This window comes from Bos grunniens, chromosome 12 (genome assembly GCF_055505025.1).
Source record: "Bos grunniens cultivar Pamir isolate PY7600 chromosome 12, Bosgru_T2T1.0, whole genome shotgun sequence".
In the NCBI taxonomy this organism is placed as follows: domain Eukaryota; kingdom Metazoa; phylum Chordata; class Mammalia; order Artiodactyla; family Bovidae; genus Bos; species Bos grunniens.
The window spans coordinates 32,310,313-32,337,106 of NC_141176.1; the positions used below are offsets into that span (position 1 = coordinate 32,310,313).

At 50.5% G+C, this 26,794-nt stretch overlaps 1 protein-coding gene across 2 annotated transcripts in view; it reads left to right on the plus strand.

Annotated features, from left to right (window-relative positions):
* The first annotated feature begins 384 nt into the window (after positions 1–384).
* Positions 385–26,794, plus strand: part of CDX2 (caudal type homeobox 2) — an 86,143-nt gene continuing 59,733 nt past the window's right edge. Inside the window, exons 1-3 of one of the 2 annotated variants that reach the window (XR_015137598.1) lie at positions 385–1,309; positions 4,806–4,951; positions 5,863–7,480. Coding sequence is in view for 1 of the 2 variants with exons in the window: in XM_086328496.1 (XP_086184622.1) it covers positions 769–1,309; positions 4,806–4,951; positions 5,863–6,096 (921 nt within the window). In the remaining variant the exon portion in view is untranslated. Of the gene's footprint in view, positions 1,310–4,805; positions 4,952–5,862; positions 8,258–26,794 lie in introns of those variants that run through there. The other variant, XM_086328496.1, reaches the window with a different exon arrangement.

The following is a 26,794-nucleotide window of genomic DNA, read 5'->3' on the forward strand; positions in this document are numbered from 1 at the left end:
CACCTCCCAGGCTGGCCAGAAACTCTGTCATCAAAGCAATGGCTTCCCTTTTTCTCTTTGGGATGGAAGGAGCTTCTTCTAGACACCCCCTCCCTTCCCTGCAAATGCAAAAACACAACTCCTCGGTTCCTAAACCCCGATTCCCACCAAGATAGCTCTCCCCACCCCTCCACCCCCTTTTGCAAGTCTCTTGATTTCATTCTTTGAACCTGTGATTGGAGGTTAAAGTGCACCAAGGTTGGAAGGAGGAAGCTCTTAACAATAAAGGTTTGAATATTTAGCTGTGATGGGTCGCAGCCCTCTCGAGAGCTCCCCCCCTCCTCCCTAATCTTTTAAAATGCAAATCGTGTTTCTAGGGGTTGTGCGCCGGGTGCGCGCTGCGCCTCGACGTCTCCAGCCATTGGTGTCTGTGTCATTACTAATAGAGTCTTGTAAACACTCGTTAATCACGTAAGGCCGCCGGCCTGGGGCTCCGCACGCCAGCCGGTGGCGGGTCTTCCCCGCCTCTGCAGCCTAGTGGAAAGGAGGTGGGAGGAAAGAAGGAAGAGAGAGCGGGAGGGAGGGAGGGAGGGAGGAGGCAGGCCCGAGGCAGGGACCGCCTCAGAGGCAGAAGCGCCGCGAGGAGCCGGCGGAGCTTCGCGGGCCGGAGCGCAGCCACCCGCCGTTCCGGCGCCCCCTCGCCCCCTTCGCCAGCGCGGCGCCCCCCGGCAACCTCCAGCGTCCGTCCCTGGGCAGCATGGTGAGGTTCGCCGTCGGGCCCTCGCCACCATGTACGTGAGCTACCTCCTGGACAAGGACGTGAGCATGTATCCCAGCTCCGTGCGCCACTCCGGCAGCCTCAACCTGGCCCCGCAGAACTTCGTCAGCCCCCCGCAGTACCCGGACTACGGCGGATACCATGTGGCGGCCGCGGCCGCCGCCGCCGCCAACCTGGACAGCGCGCAGTCCCCGGGGCCGTCCTGGCCTGCCGCCTACGGCGCCCCGCTCCGCGAGGACTGGAACGGCTACACGCCGGGGGGCGCGGCGGCCGCCGCCAACGCCGTAGCGCACGGCCTCAACGGGGGCTCCCCGGCCGCCGCCATGGGCTACAGCGGGCCAGCCGATTACCACCCGCACCATCACCCTCACCACCATCCGCACCACCCGGCCGCCGCGCCCTCCTGCGCCTCCGGCTTGCTGCAGACGCTCAACCCCGGCCCCCCCGGGCCGGTCGCCACCGCCGCCGCCGAGCAGCTGTCGCCCGGCGGCCAGCGGCGGAACCTGTGCGAGTGGATGCGGAAGCCCGCGCAGCCGGCGCTGGGCAGCCAAGGTGAGCTGGCGGGCGCCGGGGGAAGGCGCGGTCCCCGCGCGTCCGGGGACTCCGCGCAAGGGGGGCGGGGCGGGGCGACCGCGTCTAGGGGGCTCTGGACCCTCCCCCCCCGGGGGTTGCTGCTTTGGACCCTGAGTAGGGGATAGCGGGGTCGAGAGTGGAGGTCCTGGTCTCAGGAGCCGCGTTCAGTGTAAGGCAAAGGGGAGGCTCCCTCCTTCCCACCGCCCTTCCTTCGTAAGGTCGGGTCCTCAGACCCTCGGGAGACTCCCGGGAACGTGGCGCAGCGCGGCTGCAGCGCAGTGATCGCGTCCGCCCGGCTTGCTGCCGCCCGTCCTCGCTCGGTGCGCGGCTACCCTGCAGCTCCCCAGGGCCGGGCTTTAGGGGCACACCGTCCTTCCCTGTCCCGGCCACTCAGGAAGAGCAAGGGACGGGGGTCCGGGAGGGCGGCGCGGTCGCGCGAGGGACCAGGTTTAGCCATTGGAACCAAAGGTAAGGATCGGAGCTGCCGCGCTGGGGAAACTGGGCGAAGCTGCCAAAGCTGAAAGAAAGTGTTGGTCCCGGGAACGAAGTGGGGAAGAGGTGCGGCTCGGGGGTTGGGGGAGCACCCGGGTCTTCAGACCTTTGATCTGCGCAGGGGTCATTTCAATCAAAAGCCGGAGGGCTGGGACTGGACGCCCCGGGAGTCCCCTCGTGTCTGCAGAGGGAGAAGGGGAGGCAGGGGTCGTGCGCGCTCCGCCGCTGCTCTAGACGGAGATCGTTTCTCCGGAACCTTCCTCCCCAGGGTCTGGTGTGTGTGCGCGTGTGAGTGTGTGTGTGTGTGCGCGCGCGTGAGTGTGTGTGCGTGTGTGCGCGCATATTCGTTTAACGAGCTTGCCCCAGAGATGTCTCTGCAGAGATCCCGGGTTGGCGGGACTGAGCAGGCTCTTGGGCTCCAGGTCTGCCCCGTCTGGCGTCTGAGTGTGTCCAGAGGGGAAGGAGCTCCAGTAGGTGTGGTGGGAGAGTCCTGCTGGCTCCGCTTTCCCTCCATGAAGTCTTTCCCAGCCCTCTGCACTTCCGCTTTTTCCTCTTCCCTCCTTTCAGGCCCAGCCCGGCTCGCATGCAGGTTATGGCCACTTTGCAGGGGTTTTATAGCCGATTACAGCCGCATAAATCAGAGTAGCCGTTGGGGGCTGTCTCCCGGGATCGGTTTTTTGCGTCACTGCGCACAAACCGGGACCCATCACCGGGGGGAACTGCGGCGGTCCGGGGAGGAGGCCTCGGGGCCGACCTGGAGGGTCGGCTGGGTCCCTTCCCCCGAGAGGAGGTGCGCTCGCCTGGACAGAGAGCGCGCCCGATGAAGGCCCTTGGCTATCCTGAGCCTGCCTGGGGCGCCGGCCCGCGGGGCCGGGCCGGGATCCTTGGTGCGTCCCAGGAGAATGCGCGCTGAGCAGGCTCGGGCGGGGGGGAGAGGGAGGCGTGCCACCGGAGCCTGGGCCGCGGGGTCAGCGGAGGAGAGGCCGCTGTGAAGTCCTGCGCCAAGGTGGCAAGGCCGCAGTCGGCGCCGGGCGCCCTTGTGATGTTAATGTGGGGCGGCCCGCCGGCCGGAGCCCGACTCCTCTGCGGAGCCTCATCCGTCAAGGGGCGAGTGGGGAAGGGGGGGCGGGTGGGACCCGACCCAGTCCGCTTTGATATACACCTTCCCATCCCTGCCATTGTCTCTTTTAGGGCCCGGAAAGAGGGTGGTGACTTTCGCAGTCAATAATGAATTCTGACAAGTCCCTCTCATCTCTCCCCTACTCCAGCCCCCTCCTTGGTTCCCAGGGGGTGCGGGGCATCTCCAAGGTCCTCGGGGCGCGAGCTGCAGAGCACACTGGGGCCTGGTCGCGCTGCCCCGGCCTCTCCGGATACTGAAAGGACAGCCCCCAGTCAGAGCCGCTCCCGAAGGCCCCAAGGCGAGTCCGGCTCCTGGAGAGTCCGGCTCGGAGAACTCCCCTGCGCCCGGCTCTCCGGCCCGGGGAGGTGTCCTTTGTGGCTCCCACCTGGCCCCCGTACACCATCTGCGTGGTGATCTAGTCTGATCCTCAGTTTGCCCCTCTGTACACAGGGGCCACCACCGCGGGCGGGCTGGGGGCGGTAGCGCAGGTTCCCAGGACGTGTCAGCTGCCTTTCCTTTCCCGGCGGGCGCAGGGTCGGGGCCACCGCGCGCATTCAAATGCGCCCGCCGCCGTGTTGATGTTAATGCGCCTGGCGGGGAGGGGGATGAAGGCCGGCCCGCCATTTGCTCAGTAGTGGTAATTCAAACAGAACGCGGTTGTTATTAAGGCATTGAAAGGGCTTTTCTTTGATAAGATCGCCTTGTCCTGCATTGTTTGAGGCTGTGTTCTCCTTTCAGCGGCTCCGGGGAGCTCCCTCTGATCCGGCCTGTATCTTCCCAGGGCGCTTTTGTTGTGGTTTGCAAAGGGTTTTACCTGAACAAAGTCGGCCTGCGGGGCATTAAACACCTCCGAGCAACTCCCCAGACCCTTTAGATCTTTCTGCAGCCCCGGGGCACCGGGCGATTGAACCTGTTCTTTTGGGGAGAAGACCCCGACCTGGGGCCGAGCGAGAACAGCTCTTGAGTTGGGGGATTCTGCCGAGGGTCGACCCGGGACAGACTCGGTGGAGACGCGGGGCTCCGGGCTGCTCTGACTCCAGTCGCACTATTTGTCAAGGCCCTTCAGTAAAACAATCAATGCAAGGTTTAATATGTTGACTCAATCCAATGAGCAGTAGATCACTGGTTAGGATAGCTCTGGCAGGGTTTGCAGCAGAAATAAATGGAGGATTAAAAAGAAAAGTGTGCCAACCCAGTTTCGCCCAGGTATAGAGCGTCCCCAGCGAGAGGAATTAGCGGCCTGCTAGACCCCTGCTTAGAATTCCACCGGATACGCTGGTGAGCCCGGGTGGGGGGGCGTGTGCGGTTTCTAGTGACCTGAGGGGACAGCTGTCAGCTGCTGCACCCCCTTTCCACTTCTAATAAAACAAACAGAAAGGGAATCCTCCCCCCACCCACATACCCACAATCCCAGCTGTTTTTACTGTGAGCTTTTTTTTTTTAAACCTCTGATGGGCCTGGAAATCTGAATATTCCCAGGACTGTTTTCCTTTTGGGCCTCATCAGCTCAGGTGCTGTATTTGCTTTACAAAACCCCAGATGGGGTTCTGCTATCACCTGTATGTATTTTTCAGTTCAGTCGCTCAGTCGTGTCAGACTCTTTGCTACCTGTATGAATTTTTAGTTTCTCTTTAATTTTCAAAAACCACTTAATTCCAAGACTAGGTTAGTTGTCCTGAATAGCACCCCCACACACACACCCTCTGGAGGGGGTCTTGTCAGACTCAGCAGGAACCAGCCAAACCGAGGCCCCCCAGGGCGATGGAGGAAGAGAAATGGTTCCTGGGTTAGGGAGGTTTGTCATTACCCATGACTGATGGGCTGCCCGGCAGTTCTCGGGGCTAACTTTGCCTTCCTCCACAGTGAAAACCAGGACGAAAGACAAATACCGGGTAGTGTACACGGACCACCAGCGTCTGGAGCTGGAGAAGGAGTTTCACTACAGTCGCTATATCACCATCCGGAGGAAAGCCGAACTGGCCGCCACGCTGGGGCTCTCAGAGAGGCAGGTGGGAACCCTCCAGGGCCCCGTCACCAACTGGGAGGCTCCAGTGGGGAGGGTTAGAAGCCAGGCCCCAGGATCCACCCAGTTCTGTGGGCAGATTAAGCAAGAGAATCGAGAGACTTTTCCTTCTAGATGCTTTTTTAAAAAGGCTTCTTCCATGTCTACTTGTCTTTTTAAAAAACATATGTATATTGTGATTTTTTTTTCTATTTCGGGGGACCTGGGAGGTAAAACACACACACACGCACGCACACACACACACACACACACACACACACAAACTGAGTGTAGTTTAATGCAGAATCCGATTTGGGTCAATAAAGACTTATTCTCTTTGCACCCAGTTCTTTATTGGGGGAAAAATTAATGTAGGATACCAGCCTCTGTCCAGAAAAACTATGGAGGGGTGAGGCTTAGCTCCTGAATGCTCTAGATTGTCAAATTCACAGCCAGGAAACCCCTCATTAAAACTCATTCTCAGCCCCAAGGCAAGGACTATTTCATTTCCGTTTAGCTTTGAGAGGCCAAAGGTTGTCATTTTGAAGTACATCTAGCCCTAGCCTCCTTGCTTGGTGTAGAAAGGACCTGGCAGTTTCTGTCTTCCTTAGTTCTGAGACTCTGAACTTTTCCAGTAAAGTTGTAGATAAAGGTTGCTCTGGAAAGAAACCTGAGGAACAAAGAGGGAGAGAGAGGCACTTCCCTCTTGAGACTGCATGGAGCTTGGGAGAAGCTCCAGCACTGGGCTGTTATATGGGCTGTCCAAAAAGCTGGGTGATGGGCTGCTGTCCTTCGGGTGCAGTGGGGACCTCTTTGGCTGGAGAAGGAGGCATTGGATCTAGTGTCAAATACTGTCCCTTTATGCTTTCGCTGTCTTCTTCACCGCCTTCTGTTTTTCTCCACCTTTTTCATTTCCAGGTTAAAATTTGGTTTCAGAACCGCAGAGCAAAGGAAAGGAAAATCAACAAGAAGAAGTTGCAACAGCAGCAGCAACAGCCGCCCCCGCCTTCTGGGCCACAGCCTCCCCAGCCACAGCCAGGTCCGCTGAGAAGCGTCCCAGAGCCCCTGAGCCCCGTGTCTTCCCTGCAAGGCTCAGTGCCTGGGGTTCTGGGGCCAGCTGGGGGGGTGTTAAACCCTACTGTCACCCAGTGACCCGCAGCGGCCTGCAGTAGCAATTCCAGGCTGAGCCATGAGGAGCATGGACTCTGCTAGAACCCTCAGGAAAGACCCCCTCCCCTCTCACTCACTAATGTTTACCAGCTGACCTAGCCCTCCGAGCAGAAACAAACGGGGGCCTGGGGGAAAGACGACTGTGGTTGGGGGCCTCAAGGATGACATTCTCGTAGATTGCGACTTTTTCCGTTCTGACTCTTTCTGCCAAGTGAGGAGATGGGAAAAGACACCCGGGCTTCCTTTAGTACTGGCGGACACGCTGCCTGGACTGGCGGAACAGACCAGCCTTTCAGCCCCCTGCTCCTCAGCTCTTGGCCTCCCAGATCTGCAGGACACGTCTCTGGTTGGAGCTAAGGCGGGAAAGGGGCTCAGGGGACTGCCAGGGATGGAACCAAGATGGTTAGGTCCACTAACTGCCCTCCAAGGTCCCCCTGGCCCTTCTCACCTCTAGGGCAGGCAAGACTTAAGCTGCAGAAGTCAGAGGCAGCTGAGATGGAGACCTGGGCCCACTGAAGCGTGCAGAACCCCCAGGTCTTTGTCTTTCTTCTCTTCCCTTCCCAGTGCAGGAAAGGCTTGGCTGGCGTATGCGCGTGGTCTATGGTAGTGTGAGAGGGTGGTTGCTGGACTCCAGGCCTGACAAGCGGGGGGCGGCCCTGGACAGGGCCTTGTTTAGAATGCCTGTCACCAGAGCTTCTCTGGGCTGAATGTATGTCAGTGCTATAAATGCCAGAGCCAACCTGGACTTCCTGTGATTTTCACAATCTTGGGGCTGATGAAAAAGGGGGAGTTTCTGTTGTTGTTGCTGCTGTTTGGGTTGTTGGTCTGTGTAACATCCAAGCCAGCATTTTAAAAGCCTTCTGGATCCATGGGGAGAGAAGTGATATGGTGAAGGGAAATGGGGGTGGGGGTGGGGTGGGGGGTGGTATTTGAACACAGTTGAATTTTTTTTTTTTCTAAAAAGAAAAGAGATAAAGGAGCTTTCCAGATTTCAGATTCTATCAGGTTTTGTTTGAAATTGTGATTATTTTTTAAAGAAATGAAATATCCTTTCTCCTTGCAAGCTAGAATTAGGAAAATCAGGGCGGGGGTCGGGGGTGGAGAAGGTTATCTGGACAACCTCATTTTACCCCAGAGCACCAGAAGCCCGAGGGAGCGGTTTCTGAGACCTGCCCTGCCCCCAAGCCGAAGCCCAGCCTTGCCGTGTGGAATGCGTGGTTCTCCTGGGGGTGCCTGTGGGCAGGACACACAGCTGAACGCCCAGCTGCTTCTCAGCTAGGGGAACGGTGGGCAGTGGGCGCGAGAGAGCCCCTCACTGCGTCCCGTCAAGTCCACACGGAGGCCATCACCTTCAGTCCCTTCATCGGTGAGTCTCTTCTCCCCAGGATGCCCAGCATTCAAGTGAAAATCCTCGATTCTATTTCCCCAAGGCAGTTTCCGCGAACGTGCGTACTAAGTTGCCCCCATGGACTGTAGCCCGCCAGGCTCCTCTGCCCATGGAGATTCTCCAGGCAAGAAGACTGGAGTGGGGTGCCATCCCCTCTTCCAGGGGAATCTTCCTGGTCCAGGGATGGAACCTGCGTCGGCAGGCGGGTTCTTTATCACTAGCGCCACCTGGGAAGCCCAAGTTCCCACGACCGTGTTCTGTAAATGGCCTGTCTTGTTCCGTGCTGTTTCCTTTTCCCCGCCTTTCCTCCCCGGTCTCTCCCCTCTCCCGGATAAGAACTGGGAACCCAGCAAAGGGTTCGGCTGGGCACGGGGCTCCTGCCCTTGAGGTTTCTGGTCCTGGAAGCCGCTGAGCCGGGCACGCTCGGCGGCCGCGGGGCCCGGGAAAAGGGGCTGTGTCCCCCACGCGGCCGCTCCGGGCCGGGATCGGCGTCTCCACCGAGGGAGGAGGTGCCCCGAGGGCTGGGCTGGACGGGCGAGTTGCGAGGCAGGAATGCCCCCTGCAGCATCGCCCCGATTCCGCGGCGCTTCCGGGAGGCGCCTTCCCCTCGGCGCCTGGGACCCGGAGGCTGGGGGCGGGAGGCCGCGTGCCAGGCCCGGGGCGGGGGCGGCCAGGCAGCCGGTGGTCCCCGGGGGCCCGGCGCGGTTGCTATGCGTTGCCGTGAAACGCCTGTCAATAAAGCCTGTTTGGACAGTGGAGCGCGAGCACAAGGGTTGTTTGCTTAGTGGTTAGAGGTCCAAAAGTCGGCATGGTCCCGCCGCGAGCGATCACACGGGCCTCCTTTTCCCGGGGAGCGGGCCCCTAGCGCCGACGCCCGCGCGTCCGGAGGGCCCGCCGGGACCCCACTCGGGGAGGCAGGTTGCCCGCCGGTCCTCCCCGCCCCCGCCGCCTGCAAGGCCTGGAATGAGGGCCGCGCCCCGCTACGCCGAGACACCGCCCCGAGAGCCAGCCCCCAGGGAACCCACGCGGGGACGCGGCGCGAGGGGGCAGTGCGGCCGGGAGAGGCCTGGGGAGGCCGGCGTCCTGACGTCAGGGTTCATTTGTGAGCTGAGGGCGGCGCGGGTCCGAGCGCCGCGGGCGCTGTGCAAGAGGATCGCAGGGGCGAGCCCCTGGGTCCCCGCGGCGCCCTGTCCCCGCTCCCGCCGCCAGGGAGCGCGCGCGCCCTGGGAAGAGCCGAGGTCCGGCCCACACTGCTAGCCGCCTCTGCAGGAAAGGGATGCAGTTGAGACCCAAGGGTGCAAGCCCCAGACCTCTTTCTCCCAACCCGCTGCTCCCAGACCCGCGTGGAGAGCCTTCCCGCCGCGGCCACGGGCCCAGGGAAGCTAAGTGCACACGGGGTCAGGTGCAGAAAATTCTTGGATCTGGTGCATGTTTAAGAAAAGCAAATTTAGGGGAGGGGAGCTGTCCACTCTTCTAAAAAGGTCTTTTGGGGGGACTTCCTTGGTGATCCGGTAGTTAAAACTCCACGCCTCCACTGTTAAAAGCGCGAGTTCTGTCCCTGATCGGGGAACTAAGATCCCAGGGTGCCCTACTCCCCCAAAAAGTCTGCACAAGACGTTTCTTTAAAAAATTTTTTACAGAAATATAGGTATGGAAGAGCGAGAACTTAGGATAAACAAAGGGGGGAGATGCAGCAGTATTGTGGAACTCATGTAAAAAAGAAGGTATATATGTAGAGAAAGCAGGCCAAGTCTTTCTTTTTCCTGTAAACAATTGATAATTTTATCATATTCATCTCATAAAGTTAACAAGATAGGCTGCTAGTTGAAAGCCACGAAAGTTTCAGTGAGTTTCCTTGCTCTCTGATACTATCAGGCAGGAGGCTGACAATGATCAAGAATATTGATCTTAAATAGAAATCTAAACACATAAACAGCAAAATTCTGGCTGTTGTTATTGACAACCACCTGGGAGGAAAGGAGCAGAAATAAATCTCAGCTACAGAATCTTAGGAAGAGATTATGGGTTTTTAAGAGCACTATTCACAACTTGTTTTAGAATCAGTTTAAGAACCCTGGGAAGATTACAACCTCCCAGCCACCACTTCCTCATCTGTAAATGGAGATCAAATGCAATGTAAGCAGATGCAAGTTATGGGGTTACACTTATGATTAGACCCCAATAATGACATGAACGCCTCCTCTTTTTTTTTTAGTCATGAACCGTCTTCTCTGAAGTGCTCAAGGGTCCTTATAGTTAATGTTTGAACAAGGATCATTTTTCAAATCATTAGAGAATTATTACCTTCCAGAAGTTTTCCTCCTGTATTTAGCTCTGCTTACTTTGTCAAAATAGCCTCAAGTCTGTTGTCTTTTGATTTCCACTGCCTATGTGTCTGCACAAACTCTCAAGTGGCAAAACATGAACATTCCAGATGAGAAGATGAGTTATGGCTCTGCCCAGCTTACCTGTCCTTTTGTCTACTAGGTAAGATGGACCCACGCACTTCCAGTTGTATTTAGGAGACTCAGATTAGTTGAGGATATCAATCAGAATCCTTTAACCCAGAAGAGGCACAGAGGTAGACACTCTTCCTCAGTTCAGTTGAGTTCAGTTGCTCAGTTGTATCTGACTCTTTGCAATACCATGGACTACAGCATACCAGGCCTTCCTGTCCATCACCAACTCCTGGAGTTTACTCAAACTCATGTCCATTGAGTCGGTGATGCTATCCAACCATCTCATCATCTGTTGTCCCCTTCTCCTCCCGCCTTCAGTCTTTCCCAGCATCAGGGTCTTTTCCAATGAATCAGTTCTTCGAATCAGGTGGCCAAAGTATTGGAGTTTCAGCTTCAACATCAGTCCTTCCAATAAATATTCAGGACTGATTTCCTTTAGGATGGACTGGTTGGATCTTGCAGTCCAAGGGACTCTGAGGAGTCTTTTCCAACACCACAGTTCAAAAGCATCAATTCTTCCGTGCTCAGCTTTCTTTATAGTCCAACTCTACCTAGGCGATATTAAAAGTTTTGTTATTTTGAAATAATTTCCAGTCTAATACCTCAATATCAATTCTGTACTCTGCCAGGAGCTGGGCTGCCAGCCCCCCCACCCCCCCAGATGCTGTGGGTTCAATTCTTCAAGCCTTCCCTTAAAGTCATTTAATATGAGCATTTTCTTCTAACACCCATAATTTTCCCTTACACAAAAACTATAGCAGCAGATTTTGCGTTAAACTAGTATTGCTTTGGAGGATAAGGAAAACATTCATATCTAAATAATGTAGGTTACCTTGTATTTTAAATCAGCATTTAAATTATTTTCTTAAATTCTATTTAGACTATACAATCTTCCAACCCCCGTAATTCTCACATTTAAAGTTTTTTTTTTTTTTTTTCTGAGGCGGGGGTGGATTTTTCCTTTTGCCTCCTCCTCTTCTACAAGAGTTGACTATGATTTTAGGAAATCAAGCAGGTTTTATTGCTAACTGGGACAAGCCAAGTGGGGGGGCCAAAACAATCACTAAATATTTTCTTTACTTATACGCCAGAGGAAATACACACTTCTTCTATCATTCACTTCTTGAAGGTTATGAAATTAGATCTAGGAAAATACCCTCAAATTCCAAATAAAGAAAGTAGAATCTGTCAATTCTAGAGATTATAGCCACATTTACTTTGACATTCTTCTTGGAGGTATCAGTTTAGAGAAGGTGGGAACAAGTACATAGGTGACCTTTCAGGTTTGTGTCTCTACTACTCAAACATTTATTTTAACAACAGTTTTTTTCAAATTGAAATTTGTCACTAACCTTGGTTGATACAGATAATATCAGTTAAGTTCCCAGAGCTCCAAAGATAATGACTGGTGTGGGCTTCCCTGGTGGCTCAGACAGTAAAGAATCTGCCTGCAATGCAGGACACCTGGGTTTGATCCCTGGGTTGGGAAAATCCATTCGAGAAGGGAAGGGCAACCCACTCCAGTATCCTTGCCTGGAGAATCCCATGTACAAAAGAGCCCGCCAGGCTACAGTCCATGGACTTGAAAAGAGTCAAGACACCACTAAGTGACTAATGCTTTCACTTATTCTTCTTTATTTAGGATCCTGGTGATTCTGTGCTTGAAATCTAATCTATAAACCAGAACACCACCAGTTTGATCCATGAGGAAGAGTTCCCTGACATTCAGTGATAATCAAACAGTCCCCCCTACACACACACTCACACGTACTTAAAATAATATTCAGGTCATGTACTGGGTTTATGGGTCAAGTAATTTTATTGGTAAGAAGGAACCTAGGCATTTCATGCCCCGCCCCCTTTTCATGATCAATACCAGAACATTTTTTTTTCCATTGCATGCCTTTTAATATCCGTGTTTTAATTTCTAGGAAAGAAATTCTTTTCTAATTGTTCATGTGTTATCTCAGAACTTTCAGGACAGTCTGCTCTCATAAAACTTTGTATCTGCAGTATGGCAATAATAGGTTTTATACAAGGGGTAGTTGATAAATTCCTGTCCAATCTCAGGAAAGCAAACAATGAAAAACAAAGTAGGAGCTAAAGTCATTGTAGTATACGCAAACAATGGCTTGTTGGTTGGCACCTGAATAATTTTAATTTACTGACAATTAGTGGAATCAATGACAAAGATTGAGTATTAATACCTAAACCACAGATTAGGAGCTGTAAAAATTGACGTGGGCAGGCTCTGTCTTTTACTCATGAAAGACAGTATATATTCTTTCACTTTGTGTATCTAGTGTATTAAAAACAACAACCAGGACAAAATTCAGTGGCTCTAGATCCTATTTTTAGCTCTCCCTCTTTTCTAGGCAAAACTCTGGTAGGGTGTATGTGCCCTGCTAGAGGCAAACAGAAGAAAGACACAATTAATTGAGAACAAAAGAGACCATTGTCCAATACATAGCGATATAGAAGCATACATGGAGGACAGAAGAAAAAAAAGACTGCTATCTGGAATCTACATGTATTAAAAATAAAAAGCATAACGTTCCTGCTCAAACCACCTTACTGAAAAGAATGCAGATTTCAGAAATCCAAATTCCTCTAGTTATTTTCATGTGTTCCTGTTATTACAGTTTTCATCATAGCTGTGAATCTCATATAACCGCCTTTATACTTTTAGATACCTGTGAGTGATATATTGTTAAACACAATAGATGTTGATTCAGAGTGAATCAACACTCTGTTGGTCCTGATGTTCAGCCAACAACCAGCATGTATTCCTCATTTCTAGGGTGAGAGTCTTGAAACTCACCCACGTGGTTATGATAACTGTGCAGGGGGTGGAGACAAGGCCAGAACAGGGAACCAGAAGGCAACACTACCAGACAATCGGGCCGTCTGAAGCTGTTTAGGGAATAAATTTTTAGAGGGACATGTATTAGCGTATTAAGCTGGGCGCTCCTTTTACAAATGTCAAGCCACACGGGACAGGCAGCAGGCTCCTCCCTTAGTGGGAACTTTTAGTTAGTCCCCACCTCGCACCTTTATCTCAGAGAATCGATTGCCTGGATTCGAGTCTTTGCAAATGTTTTAGACAGAAAAATAAAAAGCAAACCTTGCTCATGCATATAGACAAGTCGTCTGAAACAGGCTTGGGGGTAGAGGGTGTTCGGCCAGGTATGGAGGCGTCGGTGCGCGGCCCCAGCCATCAGGGAAGATGCGCTCAGGTGGCCGGGGCCTCGCCGCTCCCCCTGCGGCCCGGGCTCATAGATCAAAGTGGCGAACCCCTGCCCCAGGCAGCCGGACCTCCAGGGGGCGTCGGGCGCAGGTGTAGCGTCTCCCCGCCCCGGACGCCGCGCCGGCTCCTCGCCCGGCGGGGAAAGGCAGTCTGCTGGCGTCCGGGCGCCTCCGGAATGGAGGCGCAGCTAGGACCCCGCGGGGAGATTCCAGGCAGATTCCTTTTCTTCTTCGGAGCATCTCGATCTCCACCGCCGCCTGGTCGTCAGGGTGAAATGGGTTCTTGATTTTTCAATGCGCTAGGAGTGGGGCGGTGCTGGGCCCCGGGCTCCGGGAGGGCGCGGCGGCCTCCCGGTGCTTCTTCCTGAGCGCCCCGCGCGGGAGGGACTTGACCTGGAAGGTGAGGTGGGAGGCGGGCGCGCCCAGCTCCGCGCCGGGCCGGGCAGGCGCCAGGGGCCCGGCAGGCGGCGCTGCTGCTCCGGCGGAGCGGCCGGGTCCCGGGACGCCGGCGGTGCCCAGCGCCCGAACGGGCGGGGCGGGGAGTGGGGTCACGGCCGCGGCGGCCCTCTGTGCCTCTCCCGCCTCCCCGCAGAGGGGCGCGGGCCCGGGATCCACGGCCGGCGGGATCGCGCGGCACCGCGGATGGGGACAAGCCCACCCTTCCCGCCTCTCCGGGCCGCGCGGACACCTTGCCCCCGGGGCCCCTTCCCGGCGGGGCGAAGCGGCCACATCCCCAGGAGCCGCGGGCCCGGTGGATGCCCCCCGTCCTCGAGCCTTTTCTCGCAGACGGATGTGTCCCTTGTCTGCCCCGCACGGGACTCCAGAGAGCGTCCAACTTAACGACTAGTGAGGGCCGATCCCCGACCCGGGCCCGCTTTGGGGGATTGGGGGAGGGCGGGATCTTTCTGGATCTAAATAATTTACTCGCGGCTAAATAATTTACCCAGGGTTTTCCCCTCCTGCCAACTCCCTCCCCTACACCCCTGCTCCCGACTTCCTGCTTTGTGCAGCCCCGGGGAGAAAAGGGCCAAGTCTACATAAAAGTTAATATTAATAGCGGTGGAGGCGATGGCAGGTGCTTCTCCAGACCTCTTCGTCCCCTCTCGCCCCCTCCTCCTCCAAGCCCTGCCTCCTCCTCCAAGCCCCTTTTTAAAAATTGGAGATGGGCCTTGTGCCTGGGGGACCCTTTCTGAAATAAGGGCTCTGGGGTGAGCAGCCTGTAGCCACGTTCTTTGTAACTTGTATCCTCCTTGCAGTCGTCCTGGACGCGGAAAGTGGCAAAGGTCGGGCGTGCACCCGGCGGCAGCAGCCCCCGCGCGCCCGGTTCGTATGCAGAGCACCGGGTCAGATAAGCGCGCAAGCGAGTCAGCAGGTTTGACGGGAAAGATACCCGGCAGGAAGGGGACGGGCTGAGCAAACTCACGGGAGGGGTGTGTGTTGGGGGGAGGGACACAAAAGTTACAGGCGCAACAAGTCCGAACTATGGAGAGAATTCCTAGTAAAGCCACGAACACATTTTTCTAACGCGGTGGCAAAGGATGCCAATAGGCTGTCCTTCTCATCGCAAAGCCTGGCTGGGTTTAAGTTTTTACTAACGCCAGTTGAGGCTTTCCACAAATAGTTCCTTCCAACAAATTTAAACAAGGCAGAGATGTGGGAAAAGTTAAAACTCCCGCCCCGCTTCTTTCATTGGGCTTTCCTTGTAGCTCAGCTGGTAAAGAATCCTCCTGCAATGCGGGAGACATGGGTTCGATTCCTGGGTTGGTAAGATCCCCTGGAGAAGGAAAAGGCTACCTACTCCAGTGTTCTGGCCTGGAGAATTCCATGGACTGTATAATCCATAGGGTCGCAAAGAGTCGGACACAACTGAGCGACTTTCACTTCCTTCAATCCCTTCCCTCTGGGGTACCAATGTTAACATCCTGGGCTACATCAACCCAAGAATTTTTTGTGCTTAGGCAAACATGTATCACATCTTACAAACTTATATCTCGTTTTTTGTTCTTCCTTTGTCTCTCCTTAAAAAAACACTGAAGTCATACTTTTCTTTGTGACTTGCTTTTATTAGTTAATAATACATCTTGGGGGCTTCCCTGGTGGCTCAGATGGTACAGAATCTGCCTGCCAGTGCAGGAGAGGATACCTGGGTGGGGAAGATCCCCTGGAAGAGGAAATGGCAACCCACTCCAGTATTCTTGCCTGGGAAATGCCACAGAAGAGCCTGGCAGGCTGCAATCCCTGGGGTCGTATAGAGTCTGACTGGACTGAGCACGCACACACAGAGTAGATTTACAATATTGTGTTAATTTCTACCTCCCCTTCAAAACAGCAGCAACTGATTAAACAACAACAAAGATATCAAGGGCGTTTCCCCAGGTCATTATATGTAAATCCAATTGACTCTTTTAAATGGTTGCTGCATTGTAAATTTAGATGCCGGAACTTTACTCATTCCTTATTCACCAATTTCTTTGAATGTTTATTTTGTTCTAGGTGCTGGGAAACAGTGTTAAGAGCACAGATAAAATCTTAGGTCTTGGGAAGCTTACATTCTAGAGGGTAGAGACTGAAAACATTTTTTTTTTCAACTACTTCCCTCCTACTGATGGATATTTATGTTGCTGTCAGCATTTTCTATCATAAATGGTACAAGGGTAAGCATCTTTTTACATATATGCTTTTGTATATTTGTATTTTTAAAGGCTAGATTACTCAAATTGGAAATCCTAGGTCAGAGAAAATTATCATTTTAAGCTTTTTTCATTTTTTAGCTTTAATAAATATAGGCATTGCTTCCCAAAAGGGTTTAACAAGTCACAGTACCTCCCAGCTGCCTATAAGTGAATTTGCCTTTCTCCATGGCCTCTTTGCACTAGAAATTATTGCTTACACTTTTTAACTCTGATGGACAGAAAATGGTAACTAATTCAATTTTATGTTCCATAATTTACTAAGCATATTTTCTTTTCTTTTTTTTTGCATTTCTTTGTGGTCTGCTTGAATCTATTATTTTCTAGTAAACAGATGGAAAAGAAACAGTGTTTATGCATCCCAGGCCTTGTGCTTGATCCTTTAAATTATTTCATTTAATCTTTGCAAATGAAATAACAAGCTCCAGGAGATGGTGAAGGACAGGGAAGCCTGGAGTGCTGGGGTCGCAAAGAGTGGGACACGACTGAGCGACTGAACAACAACAAAATCTTTGCAAAACCCAACGTCTAGCCCTATGAGATAGATTATGATCCAGGCCTTTCTGATGCCAAGTGTGTGTGAAAGTGTTAGCTGCTCAGTTGTGTCTGACTCTTTGCGATCCCACGGACTATAGCCCGCCAGGCTTCTCTGTCCATGGAATTTCCCAGGCAAGAATGCTGGAGTGGGTTGCCATTCCCTTCTCCAGGAATAGAAGAACCCAGGGATCGAACTCAGGTCTCCAGCACTGCAAGCAGATTCTTTACTGTCTGAGCCACCAGGGAAGCCCTTCTGGTGTTAAACACCGTGTTATTTAAGCCACCATTGAGTCTGCTCTTTGAATGTGGCCCACTTTCTAAATATGAAGGCAAAGGAAGAATCATAAAATGGTACATAATTATCAGAAATAGCATTTTCAAAATTTAAAAGCAAATTAAAAGTGACAAAAGTATTTGCTACAAAAATGTCTGTGGATTGTTTTCCTTGATATATACAGAATTCAAAGCAAAATAATAAGAAAAATTCTAGACTGCTAATGAAATATCATCAAATAACTTAATACTTAAAAAAGTCTAATACTCAGTGCTGGTGAGAGAAAGATATGGAGGCACTTTCTATACTATGATAAAATTGTAAATTGATATGTCTTTGGCAATTTGGTAATATATTTTAGAAGTCTTAAAATACACTCAAGTTTAGTAATTCCATATCTAGAACTAATCTAGGGAAATAACCAGAAATAGGGAGTTGGAAACAAATGTCCAACATTAATATTTTGAGCAACTAAATTATGGTATACCCATTTGGTAGAATATTGTGTAACCATTAAAGCCACTGTTTTCAGTATTATTTCATGTTTTTTTATTTAAGTTTTCAGAGTGTTTAGTAATCTGAGGAAATTTTTTTTTTTTTTTTGGTCTCATACATCAAAAAAGGCAGGGCACAAAAGAATTATACAGCGTGCTCTTCTGTGTACTTATGTATCTAGGCTGAAAAATGGCCGTCTAAAAGACATCAACAGGCCAAACTCTGGAAACTGTGACTGTGTGGCAAAAACCACACAAGCCAAGAAAATGACACTGAAATCAAAACGAAACCAAATACTAAAACCGAGAAATCCCACCCCAACAATCAGTGCAGATATGATTAAATTAAGGACCTTGAAAGGGAGAGATTACACTGGATTATTCATATAGGCCCTAAATGCCACTGTCAGCCTCCTTTTCAGAGAGGCAAAAGTAGATTTCTCTCTTACACACACCTGAAGGTGATATGAAGCAGCAGTGAGAGATCTGAGGCTGGCCTGGGAGACGGGATTGATGCAGCTGCAAGCCAAGACACATCAGCAGCAGCTGGAAGAAGCGAGGGTTAGACCGTCACCCACAGTGACGCACCTTGCTCTCAGCCTGGTTTTGGACTCTGGCCTGAAGAACTGTGAGAGAATAAATTTGTTGTTTTAAGCCAGCACATATATGATAGTTTCTTACAGCAGCCACAGGAAACTAATATGGTGGTGTCTCTTCTGTTGTATCAGAAGCAACTTGAAATTCAGTGTCATACAGCAGGTACTTTGTTATGTCCATGGATTCTGTGGATCAGGAACCCACATAGGGTACAGCAAGAATGGCTTATGTCCACTCCAGAATGTCAGGACCCTCAGGAAGACTTGAGTGGCTGGGGCAGAAATTATCTGGAGGTTGCTTTTTTTTTTTTTCACATTTTTATTTCTTTGGTTGCACCATTCAGCTTGCAGGATCTTAGATCCCTAACCAGGGATTGAACCTGGGTCACCGCAGTGAAAGTAATGAATCCTAACCCACTGGACTACTCGGGGAATTCCCTGAATTCTTTTATTCAGGTATTTGGTGGGTAGGCTGAAAGGAGCCAAAAGTTGGGATCACTGTGGATGGTTAACCTCTTCCTGTGGCTTGTACCTCTTCCCAGCAAACTTAAAAAGTATAAAAACCACTTTTTCCATTGTGGTGCAGAGCTCTGGAAATCTGTGATCCCAGTGAGCAGGAGGGAGGCTCTGTGCCTATTATGATCTACCTTCAGAAGTCACTTTAGGGCTTCTCTGGTGGCTCAGTTGGTAAAGAATCCACCTGCAATGCAGGAGACCCTAGTTTGATTCCTAGGTTTGATTCCTGGAGAACAGATAGGCTACCCACTCCAGTATTTTGGCCTGGAGAATTCCTTGGACTGTATAGTCCATGGGGTCACAGAGAGTCGGACACAACTGAATGACTTGCACTCACTTTTAGAAGTCACACAGTGTCATTTTCAATCCATTGGTTGAAGAACTGACACACTTCTCAAATTGAAGAGGAAGAGAATAAATGTACCTCTCTATGGGAGGAATGTAAAAGAATTTGCGGCCATATTTTCAAGTTAGTTCCGTGCCCACAAACTATTTACATTCCTCATGTGCAAGTTCTCTCCTCCTGAAGTTTTATCTTTCCTACTAAGGCATTGGGTTCAGGCTTGGGTGACAGGGGCCCCTGATACAAATCAGGTCCCGGTGGATGTTGGTCTCCTTGACTTCAGCTCTTTCTTTGGGTTTCGTTCCACTTAATCTGAAAACTGATGAATTAGAGACAAGTTTTCTGTAACTTCTCCCTCAAATAAACCTTACATATTAATATAATCAGGGCTTCCCAGGTGGCACTAGTGGTAAAGAACCTTCCTGCCAATGTAGGGGATGCGGGTTGGATCCCTGGGTTGAGAAGATCCCCTGGAGGAAGGCATGGTAACCCACTCCAATATTCTTGCCTGGAGAATCCCAGGACAGAGGAGCCTGGCAGGCTACACTCATAGGGTCTCAAAGAGTCAGACCTCTCTGAGGTGACTAAGCATGCATGCGCTAATACAATGGTGGGACAAGTATAGGATAACTGCTATAGATACTCCTGTTCTAAAGTGGAGAAAATAGAAATGCATAGCCATCACTGGTATATATTAATTAGAGATTGACCTTTCAATCTCTCTCTTTAAAAAAAATCTTAACAATTTAGTTGTTGAAGAAAACAGGTTTATTTGTCCCATGGAGTAGTCTACACTCTGGCTTGCTGATTATATTGTCATTAGTCATTGTATGATTATACTCATAAATATAGAAATATATTCCCCATTTCTGAGATAAATGATAAATGGAAGTATACAACATATATGAAGAGTTATTCTTTGAAAACATAACTGTATCTCTTAGCCAAAAGTGTGGAATCCAAACAGGCCTCCAGAAATCTCACCAGAAACTATATTAAAGTGGATCAGAGCATAGAAGTGGTAAATAAAGTGAAAAGTGTAAAGAAATCCATGGACCATGTTGGTATCAGGGGAGGGAAAAGAAAGAATCATATGCATTGGGAAATTATAACCTCAACAATGAAAATCCAGTAAGAAGCAAAAGGACTGGATGGGAAGAAGGGAGATGCTAGTTGCACTGAATTCCTTCATGCATTCATTCCTGTAACGACTCCTCTATTTGCTAAGCACCGGCCAAGCACAGGACTGTATGTTGTGTGTCATAGCACTGGTAGAACTACTAAAGGAAAGTAAAAATGAAAGAAGGAAATGCTTGGGAAAGAAACATGGAGACTCTCCGTTCACTTCCCTGGAAGTTTATTTGGCTTAGCGTGTTCCAGAATTGCAGGTTAGGAGTGGGATGCACTTGGCTTTCTTGGATGATGGACTCTTGTCAGAGTTGATATGAGAGGTGTGATATCTATGCCAAGGGGGACAATGGCAAGCTGACTAACGGCCCCAAGCAAGGCTGGGGGTCCTAACCTGGAGCCCAAGAGGTGTTGCGGTACAAGGTGAAGGGACTGTGGTTAAGGATCTTGAGATGCGGACAACCATCCGGAGCATCACGAGGGTGTTTATGTGGGGAGAGGGGAGATTTGGTGACAGGTGTGCTGACTGTGGAAGCTGTGGCTAGTGGGGTGGGGGAAGGGGCGGGAACCCAGGCATGCAGGCGGCCTCCAGAGCTGGAAGGGCTTCCCAGAGGACCACGGCCCCCAGACCTGTGTTTAGACAACAGTTTAGACGTCGACCTCTAGAACTGTTAGAGGTTAAGTTTGTGTTGCCTAAAGGATGAGATGGTTAGATAGCATCATCGACTTGGTAGACATGAATCTGAGTGAACTGGAGATTGTGATGGATGGGGAAGCCTCCTGGTGTGCTGCAGTCCAGAGGGTTGCAAAGAGTTCGACATGATTTAGTAACTGGACAGCAAAAACAAAAGCCACTAAATTTGTAGTAATTTGACAGCAGAAATACTTTCAAAGCGGCTCTAGAATTCCCCTGTGTCTTTTCTCTGTGCTCTTTCTTGCCCTCCAGGTCTTGGTCCATTCTCCTCTCTCTGCATGGAACTTCCTCCCCTCTCTCCAGCTCACTTCCTTCAAACTCTGTCAAGGTTCCCCAGATCCCCCAGGCCTGGTGTCCCCTTTCTCTGTATTCTCTGCATAAATCTGTGTGCAAGCACCATCGCACTGTGTTACAACACACCCTTTCCCTTGTCTGACTCTTGCATTTGATGATGGACTTACTGAAAGTAGGGATCCTACATTTTCTCTTTTTCTACCCCGAGTAGGGACCTCCCTATAGCTCAGATGGTAAAGAATCTGCCTGCAATGCGGAGACTTGGGTTCCATCCCAGAGTCAGGAAGATCCCCTGGGGAAAGAAATGGCAACCCACTTCAGTATTCTCGCCTGGAGAATTCCATGGACAGAGAAGCCTGGTGGGCTACAGTCCAAGGGGTCGAAGAGTCGGACACGACTGAGTGACTAACAAAATTGGCACAGGGTCTGATAAATAGTAAGCAGTTCATCCAAGTTTATGGAATAAAAACCAGCCATGAAACAGGAAACCACAGTAAGGAATCACACATAGGAAGCCATGATAAAGACGACTCAATCCACAGTCCTGGGATTCTCCAGCAGGGGTCTGACAGGCACAGAAGGGTGGGGCTGTGTCTTCCCATCCCCACACCCTCCCACCCCTGGAGGTGACCTTCCCTCCCCCAGGCATCTTGATCTTGACCTGTCCAGGCTGCCAGCTTCCTTAGTCCCAGGGCTTCCCAAGTGCTTTGCCTCTCCTTGTGGAGGGTTCCACCTCTGAGGATGATGAATGAGGTGGAGAAGGGTTTAGGGCCTCTGAGAGCAGTCCCTGCTGCAATGTGATACATTTGTTGCACTTTTTGTAGGAGAAGCAGACAATTTAGAAAGGGTTCTTTTAAATCATGTCCACTTCTGGACACAAAAAGTAAGCTTCAAATAAGAAAAAGGTTTAGAAATCATCTGTTATCTCTGCTCTCAATCATGAATAACATTAAAAATAAGTATTATTAATGTTAAAATGAGTATCCTATGGTCAAAAATATAAAAAATGCAGAAGAACCTAAAGTAAAAGAATACCCAGTTCCATAACCCAGAGTTAGCTACTGAGCAATATTTGGTTATATATTTTTTAAATGTTTATTTATGTATTTATTTGGCTGTGCCAGGTCTTAATTGTGGCATGAGAACTCTTAGTTGTGGCATGTGTGCTTGCTAAGTTGCTTCACTCATGTCTGGCTGTGGGCTATCCATGGACAGGCTCCTCTCCACGGGATTCTCCAGGCCTTTCCCTTCTCCAAGGGATCTTCCCAACCCAGGGATCAAACCCAGGTCTCCACATTGCAGGTGGATTCTTTACCAGCTGAGCTATCAGATCAGATCAGAAAAGTCCCTCAGTCGTGTCCGACTCTTTGCGACCCCATGAATCGCAGCACGCCAGGCCTCCTTGTCCATCACCAACTCCCGGAGTTCACTCAGACTCAAATCCATCGAGTCAGTGATGCCATCCAGCCATCTCATCCTCTGTCGTCCCCTTTTTCTCCTGCCCCCAATTCCTCCCAGCATCAGAGTCTTTTCCAATGAGTCAACTCTTCGCATGAGGTGGCCAAAGTACTGGAGTTTCAGCTTTAGCATCATTCCTTCCAAAGAACACCCAGGACTGATCTCCTTCAGAATGGACTGGTTGGATCTCCTTGCAGTCCAGGGGACTCTCAAGAGTCTTCTCCAACACCACAGTTCAAAAGCATCAATTCTTCGGCACTCAGCCTTCTTCACAGTCCAACTCTCACATCCATACATGACCACAGGAAAAACCATAGCCTTGACTAGACGAACCTTTGTTGGCAAAGTAATGTCTCTGCTTTTGAATATGCTATCTAGGTTGGTCATAACTTTCCTTCCAAGGAGTAAGCGTCTTTTAATTTCATGGCTGCAATCACCATCTGCAGTGATTTTGGAGCCCAGAAAAATAAAGCCTGACACTGTTTCCACTGTTTCCCCATCTATTTCCCATGAAGTGATGGGACCGGATGCCATGATCTTCGTTTTCTGAATGTTGAGCTTTAAGCCAACTTTTTCACTCTCCACTTTCACTTTCATCAAGAGGCTTTTTAGTTCCTCTTCACTTTCTGCCATAAGGGTGGTGCCATCTGCATATCTGAGGTTATTGATATTTCTCCCGGCAATCTTGATTCCAGCTTGTGTTTCTTCCAGTCCAGTGTTTCTCATGATGTACTCTGCATATAAGTTAAATAAGCAGGGTGACAATATACAGCCTTGACGTACTCCTTTTGCTATTTGGAACCAGTCTGTTGTTCCATGTCCAGTTCTAACTGTTGCTTCCTGACCTGCATACAAATTTCTCAAGAGGCAGATCAGGTAGTCTGGTATTCCCATCTCTTTCAGGGAAGCCCATATTAATGTAAAGCAACTCAAAGTTCTCAACAACAGTAATATAAACAAACAACAAAAATTCCACAGATCAATTAATTTCTCCAAAACAAACCCTTAGTCTTGTTTTCACAAATGGCTAAACCTCTTGCATGGGGGACGTGCTTATAATTGTACATGGGCCATATGGCTTCACAAACCCTCAGATATTTGATTTATAGTGGACGAGGTTAGAGGTTAATGGAATTGATGAGGACTCTTCTAATATGTGTTTGGTTACTCCACAAATACTTGCATTTTTAAATAGTGAAAATAACACAGCTAAAATGAGCTTTTCACCTGCCTTTACTAATTACTGGCTGAACTAAGACACCTGGAGTCTTGAGTTTCTGGCCCATTCCTCATCCCTGAGGAAATGACAACTACATGGCACCCTAAGTGACAGCCTGATAAATAAATAGTATATGTGAAGTGATTTTATTTAACCTCCAAGGTTAGATAATGTTCAAGGTGAAGCCATAGAATTTACCTGTCAATATGGGACTTAGTTGTGACTGTTTTCAAGAATCTGATCTTTGTGGCTGATTTATTTTCTTTAAACATACTTTGTGTTTCGAGAATCAGCTACAAGCTGGCTTTGGAAAAGCAACCTCCTTACTTCCAGGAGAAATTGGTTACAATTTGCAAAACAGGTTGAAAAGTTAACATTTGAAATGGATTCCATATTTGCCTACATAGCTCAGTTGGCAAAGAATCTGCTTGCAGCACAGGAGACCCAGGTTTAATCCCTGGGTCAGGAAGGTCCCCTGGAGCAGGAAATGGCAACCCACTCCAGTATTCTTGCCTGGAGAATCCCATAGACAGAGGAGCCTGGTGGGCTACAGTCCATGGGGTCTCATGAATCAGACATGACTTAGCGACTAAACCACCACCACTTACATGACAAGGGAGAAGATACAGATCCCACAACAAACTACAGTGAGAACCTTACAAAATTCACTCACGTGTTCCACCCTTGCTATGACTCAACTCTGTGCTCAGATTTTGTTCCTGGGAAAATTTTTAAAAAATTATATATTTACCTTTTCCTTCCCAATATCTAACACAGGAAAGTTCATAACAGGCCTGTAATTGTAGGACATGAATCTGAGCAAACTCCGGGAGATAGTGAAGGACAGGGGAGTCTGATATGCTGCAGTCTGTGGGTTCCCAGAGTCAGACCTGACTCAGCCAGGGAACAGTTGTAGGGCAGAGGTTTTTTTTGTGTGACACTGACTGCTTTTGTGTGTGTGGGTGTGTGTGCTGTACTCTGTAGCATGTGGGATCTTAGTTCCCCAGCCAGGGATGGAACCCACACCCCTTGCATTGGAAGCACAGAGTCTTAACCACTGGACCATCATCAAAGTCTCGAGACTGAGTGATGGATACTCTGGTTAATTTGTATTTTCATCCATTCATTCAGCAAGTCTATCCTGAAGACTCTGCACCTGCCAAGATGTTGTGCTGGGAGCTGGAAGTGCACACGTGTGGTCCATTGGCTCTCATGAGTCTCTCTAACCTCAGGCTCCCCTGTTGAGCATTCGCTGGGAGGCTGAAGCCTACATTTCCCAGAAATCTTAGGAGCAAGGCCAGTGGGCACAGTTAAGTTTCCACCAGCGAGATGCACTCATGTAGTATCTGGAAGACAGAGAGAGAGGGCAGGCGTCTTTCTTCCTGTGATAGTCACTGCTGACCCATCCTGTGAGTGCTTCGTGGTCACATTCCACACTCCACCGTTTGGCCATCATCTTCTCGGATGTGGGGCTGCCATGAGCTGCCACAGCCCCCACATGGGGCTGGAGGTCAGCAGCCTCCAGACCTCTCCTGACAACCATGGTAAGAAGACCCTGAAGCCAAAAGTCCAGGGGAGGCTTGTCTTTCCATGGCATTGTGAGTGCTGAGTTTGAAACACTTCAAGTGGTTTCTATTTTCATACTGAATCTTTTCAGATAAAGAAATAGGGTTGCCCTTAAGAAACTCACTCCCTATTCGAGGAGAAAGACCATGCCAGGTAACGAGGAAGATGATAAAGGTGTGAATGCAAAGGTACCATGGGGATAATGGGTGGGAGCAGGGCCTGGGGAAGTGGTGTCCGAGGTGTCTATTGTGCCGTGAGTGCTCAGTCACTCAGTTGCGTCTGACTCTTTGTGACCCCATGGACTGTAGTCCGCCAGGCTCCTCTATCCATGGGATTCTCTAGGCAGGAATACTGGAGCGGGTTGCCATGCCCTCCTCCAGGATATCTTCCAACCCAGGGATCAAATCCACGTCTCCTGCATCTCCTGCATTGCAGGTGGATTTTTTACCACTGAGCCACTGGGGAAGGGGTGTCCCAGGCATCCATTACTGCACTGCAGACGTAGGGGTCCATGACACTCACAGTTGTTCCCATTGACTGGGCTGGGCAGCTCTGCCGACCTCACATGACTGCAGTCAGATGGTGACTGGACTGGGGTTTTCCAGAGGCTCTGCTGAGACACCCCAAGGCCAAGGCTTCTGTCTCCATCTGTCCCAGGGCAGCTCCTCTCCACACAGCCTCTTCACATAGCCTCATCAGCGAGGTGGCTTCCAAAAGCACATATGCCAGGCCTTCCTCTAGGCCTGAAACTGGCACAACATCCATTTTACTGCAGTTTTCTGGTTCAAGTCATTGGCCCAGCCCAGCTGGAGTGAGCCGGGACTACACCAAGATGCAGAGACAAGAAACATGCTTCACAGGCGTCACAGAAATGAGCTGCCACAGAGGGACGCTCTGGAAGTCCATGGAGAAGTCCATGGAGAATGTCCAGTGCTTGATGAGCTAGCAGACTTGACAGAGAACCCAGGTCCTGCTCCAGAGCCCGGCAGAGCTATTACTTGATAAACCTCAGTGTAAGGAAGGGTGGGGGGAAAAAGGGAAGGCAGGTGAGCACAGGAAGGGTGAGTCGGTAGCCTTTTCAGTCGGAGGGTAAAGAACGTTGTTTAGAGGCAGCCCTGGGGGTTCGGGACCCACACAAGTACTGATGGACTCAGAGAACCAAGGGGCCTGAGAGTCCAGCCTGAGGGACCTGGACTTGACCTTCAGACTATGGAGGCCCATGAGCAGCTCTGCATCATGGAGAGGCACGACCACATCCCTGTGTCCGAGGAGCCCTTTGGCCTAAGCCAAGTGTGGGGTGCACGGGGAAGGTGCTGCCTGAGCCAGTGAGACTCCTGCAGTGGGACTGGTGAAGATGGAGGAGGGTGGGGCGGAACCAAGGCGGTGAGGAAGCTGAGGAGGAGAGAGACTTGAGAGTCCTGGAGGGGAGAATGAACAGACCCCAATATTCTATGATTTAGATGTGCCTAAGAGGATTTGAGGGGCTTCCCTGGTGGCTCAGTGGTAAAGAACCTGCCTGTCAATGCAGGAGATGCAAGAGACACAGGTTCAATCCCTGAGTCAGGGAGATGCCCTGGAAAAAGGCAGAGCAGTCCACTCCAGTATTCTTGCCTGGGGAATCCCATGGACAGAGGAGCCTGGTGGGCTACAGTCCACAGGGTTGCAAAGAGTCAGACACAACTGAAGTGATTTAGCACATGCATACACAAGAGGATTTGAATACATAGAGGACATTTATCATAATATGGGACATTTCCCTCCATATATTTTTATTATAAA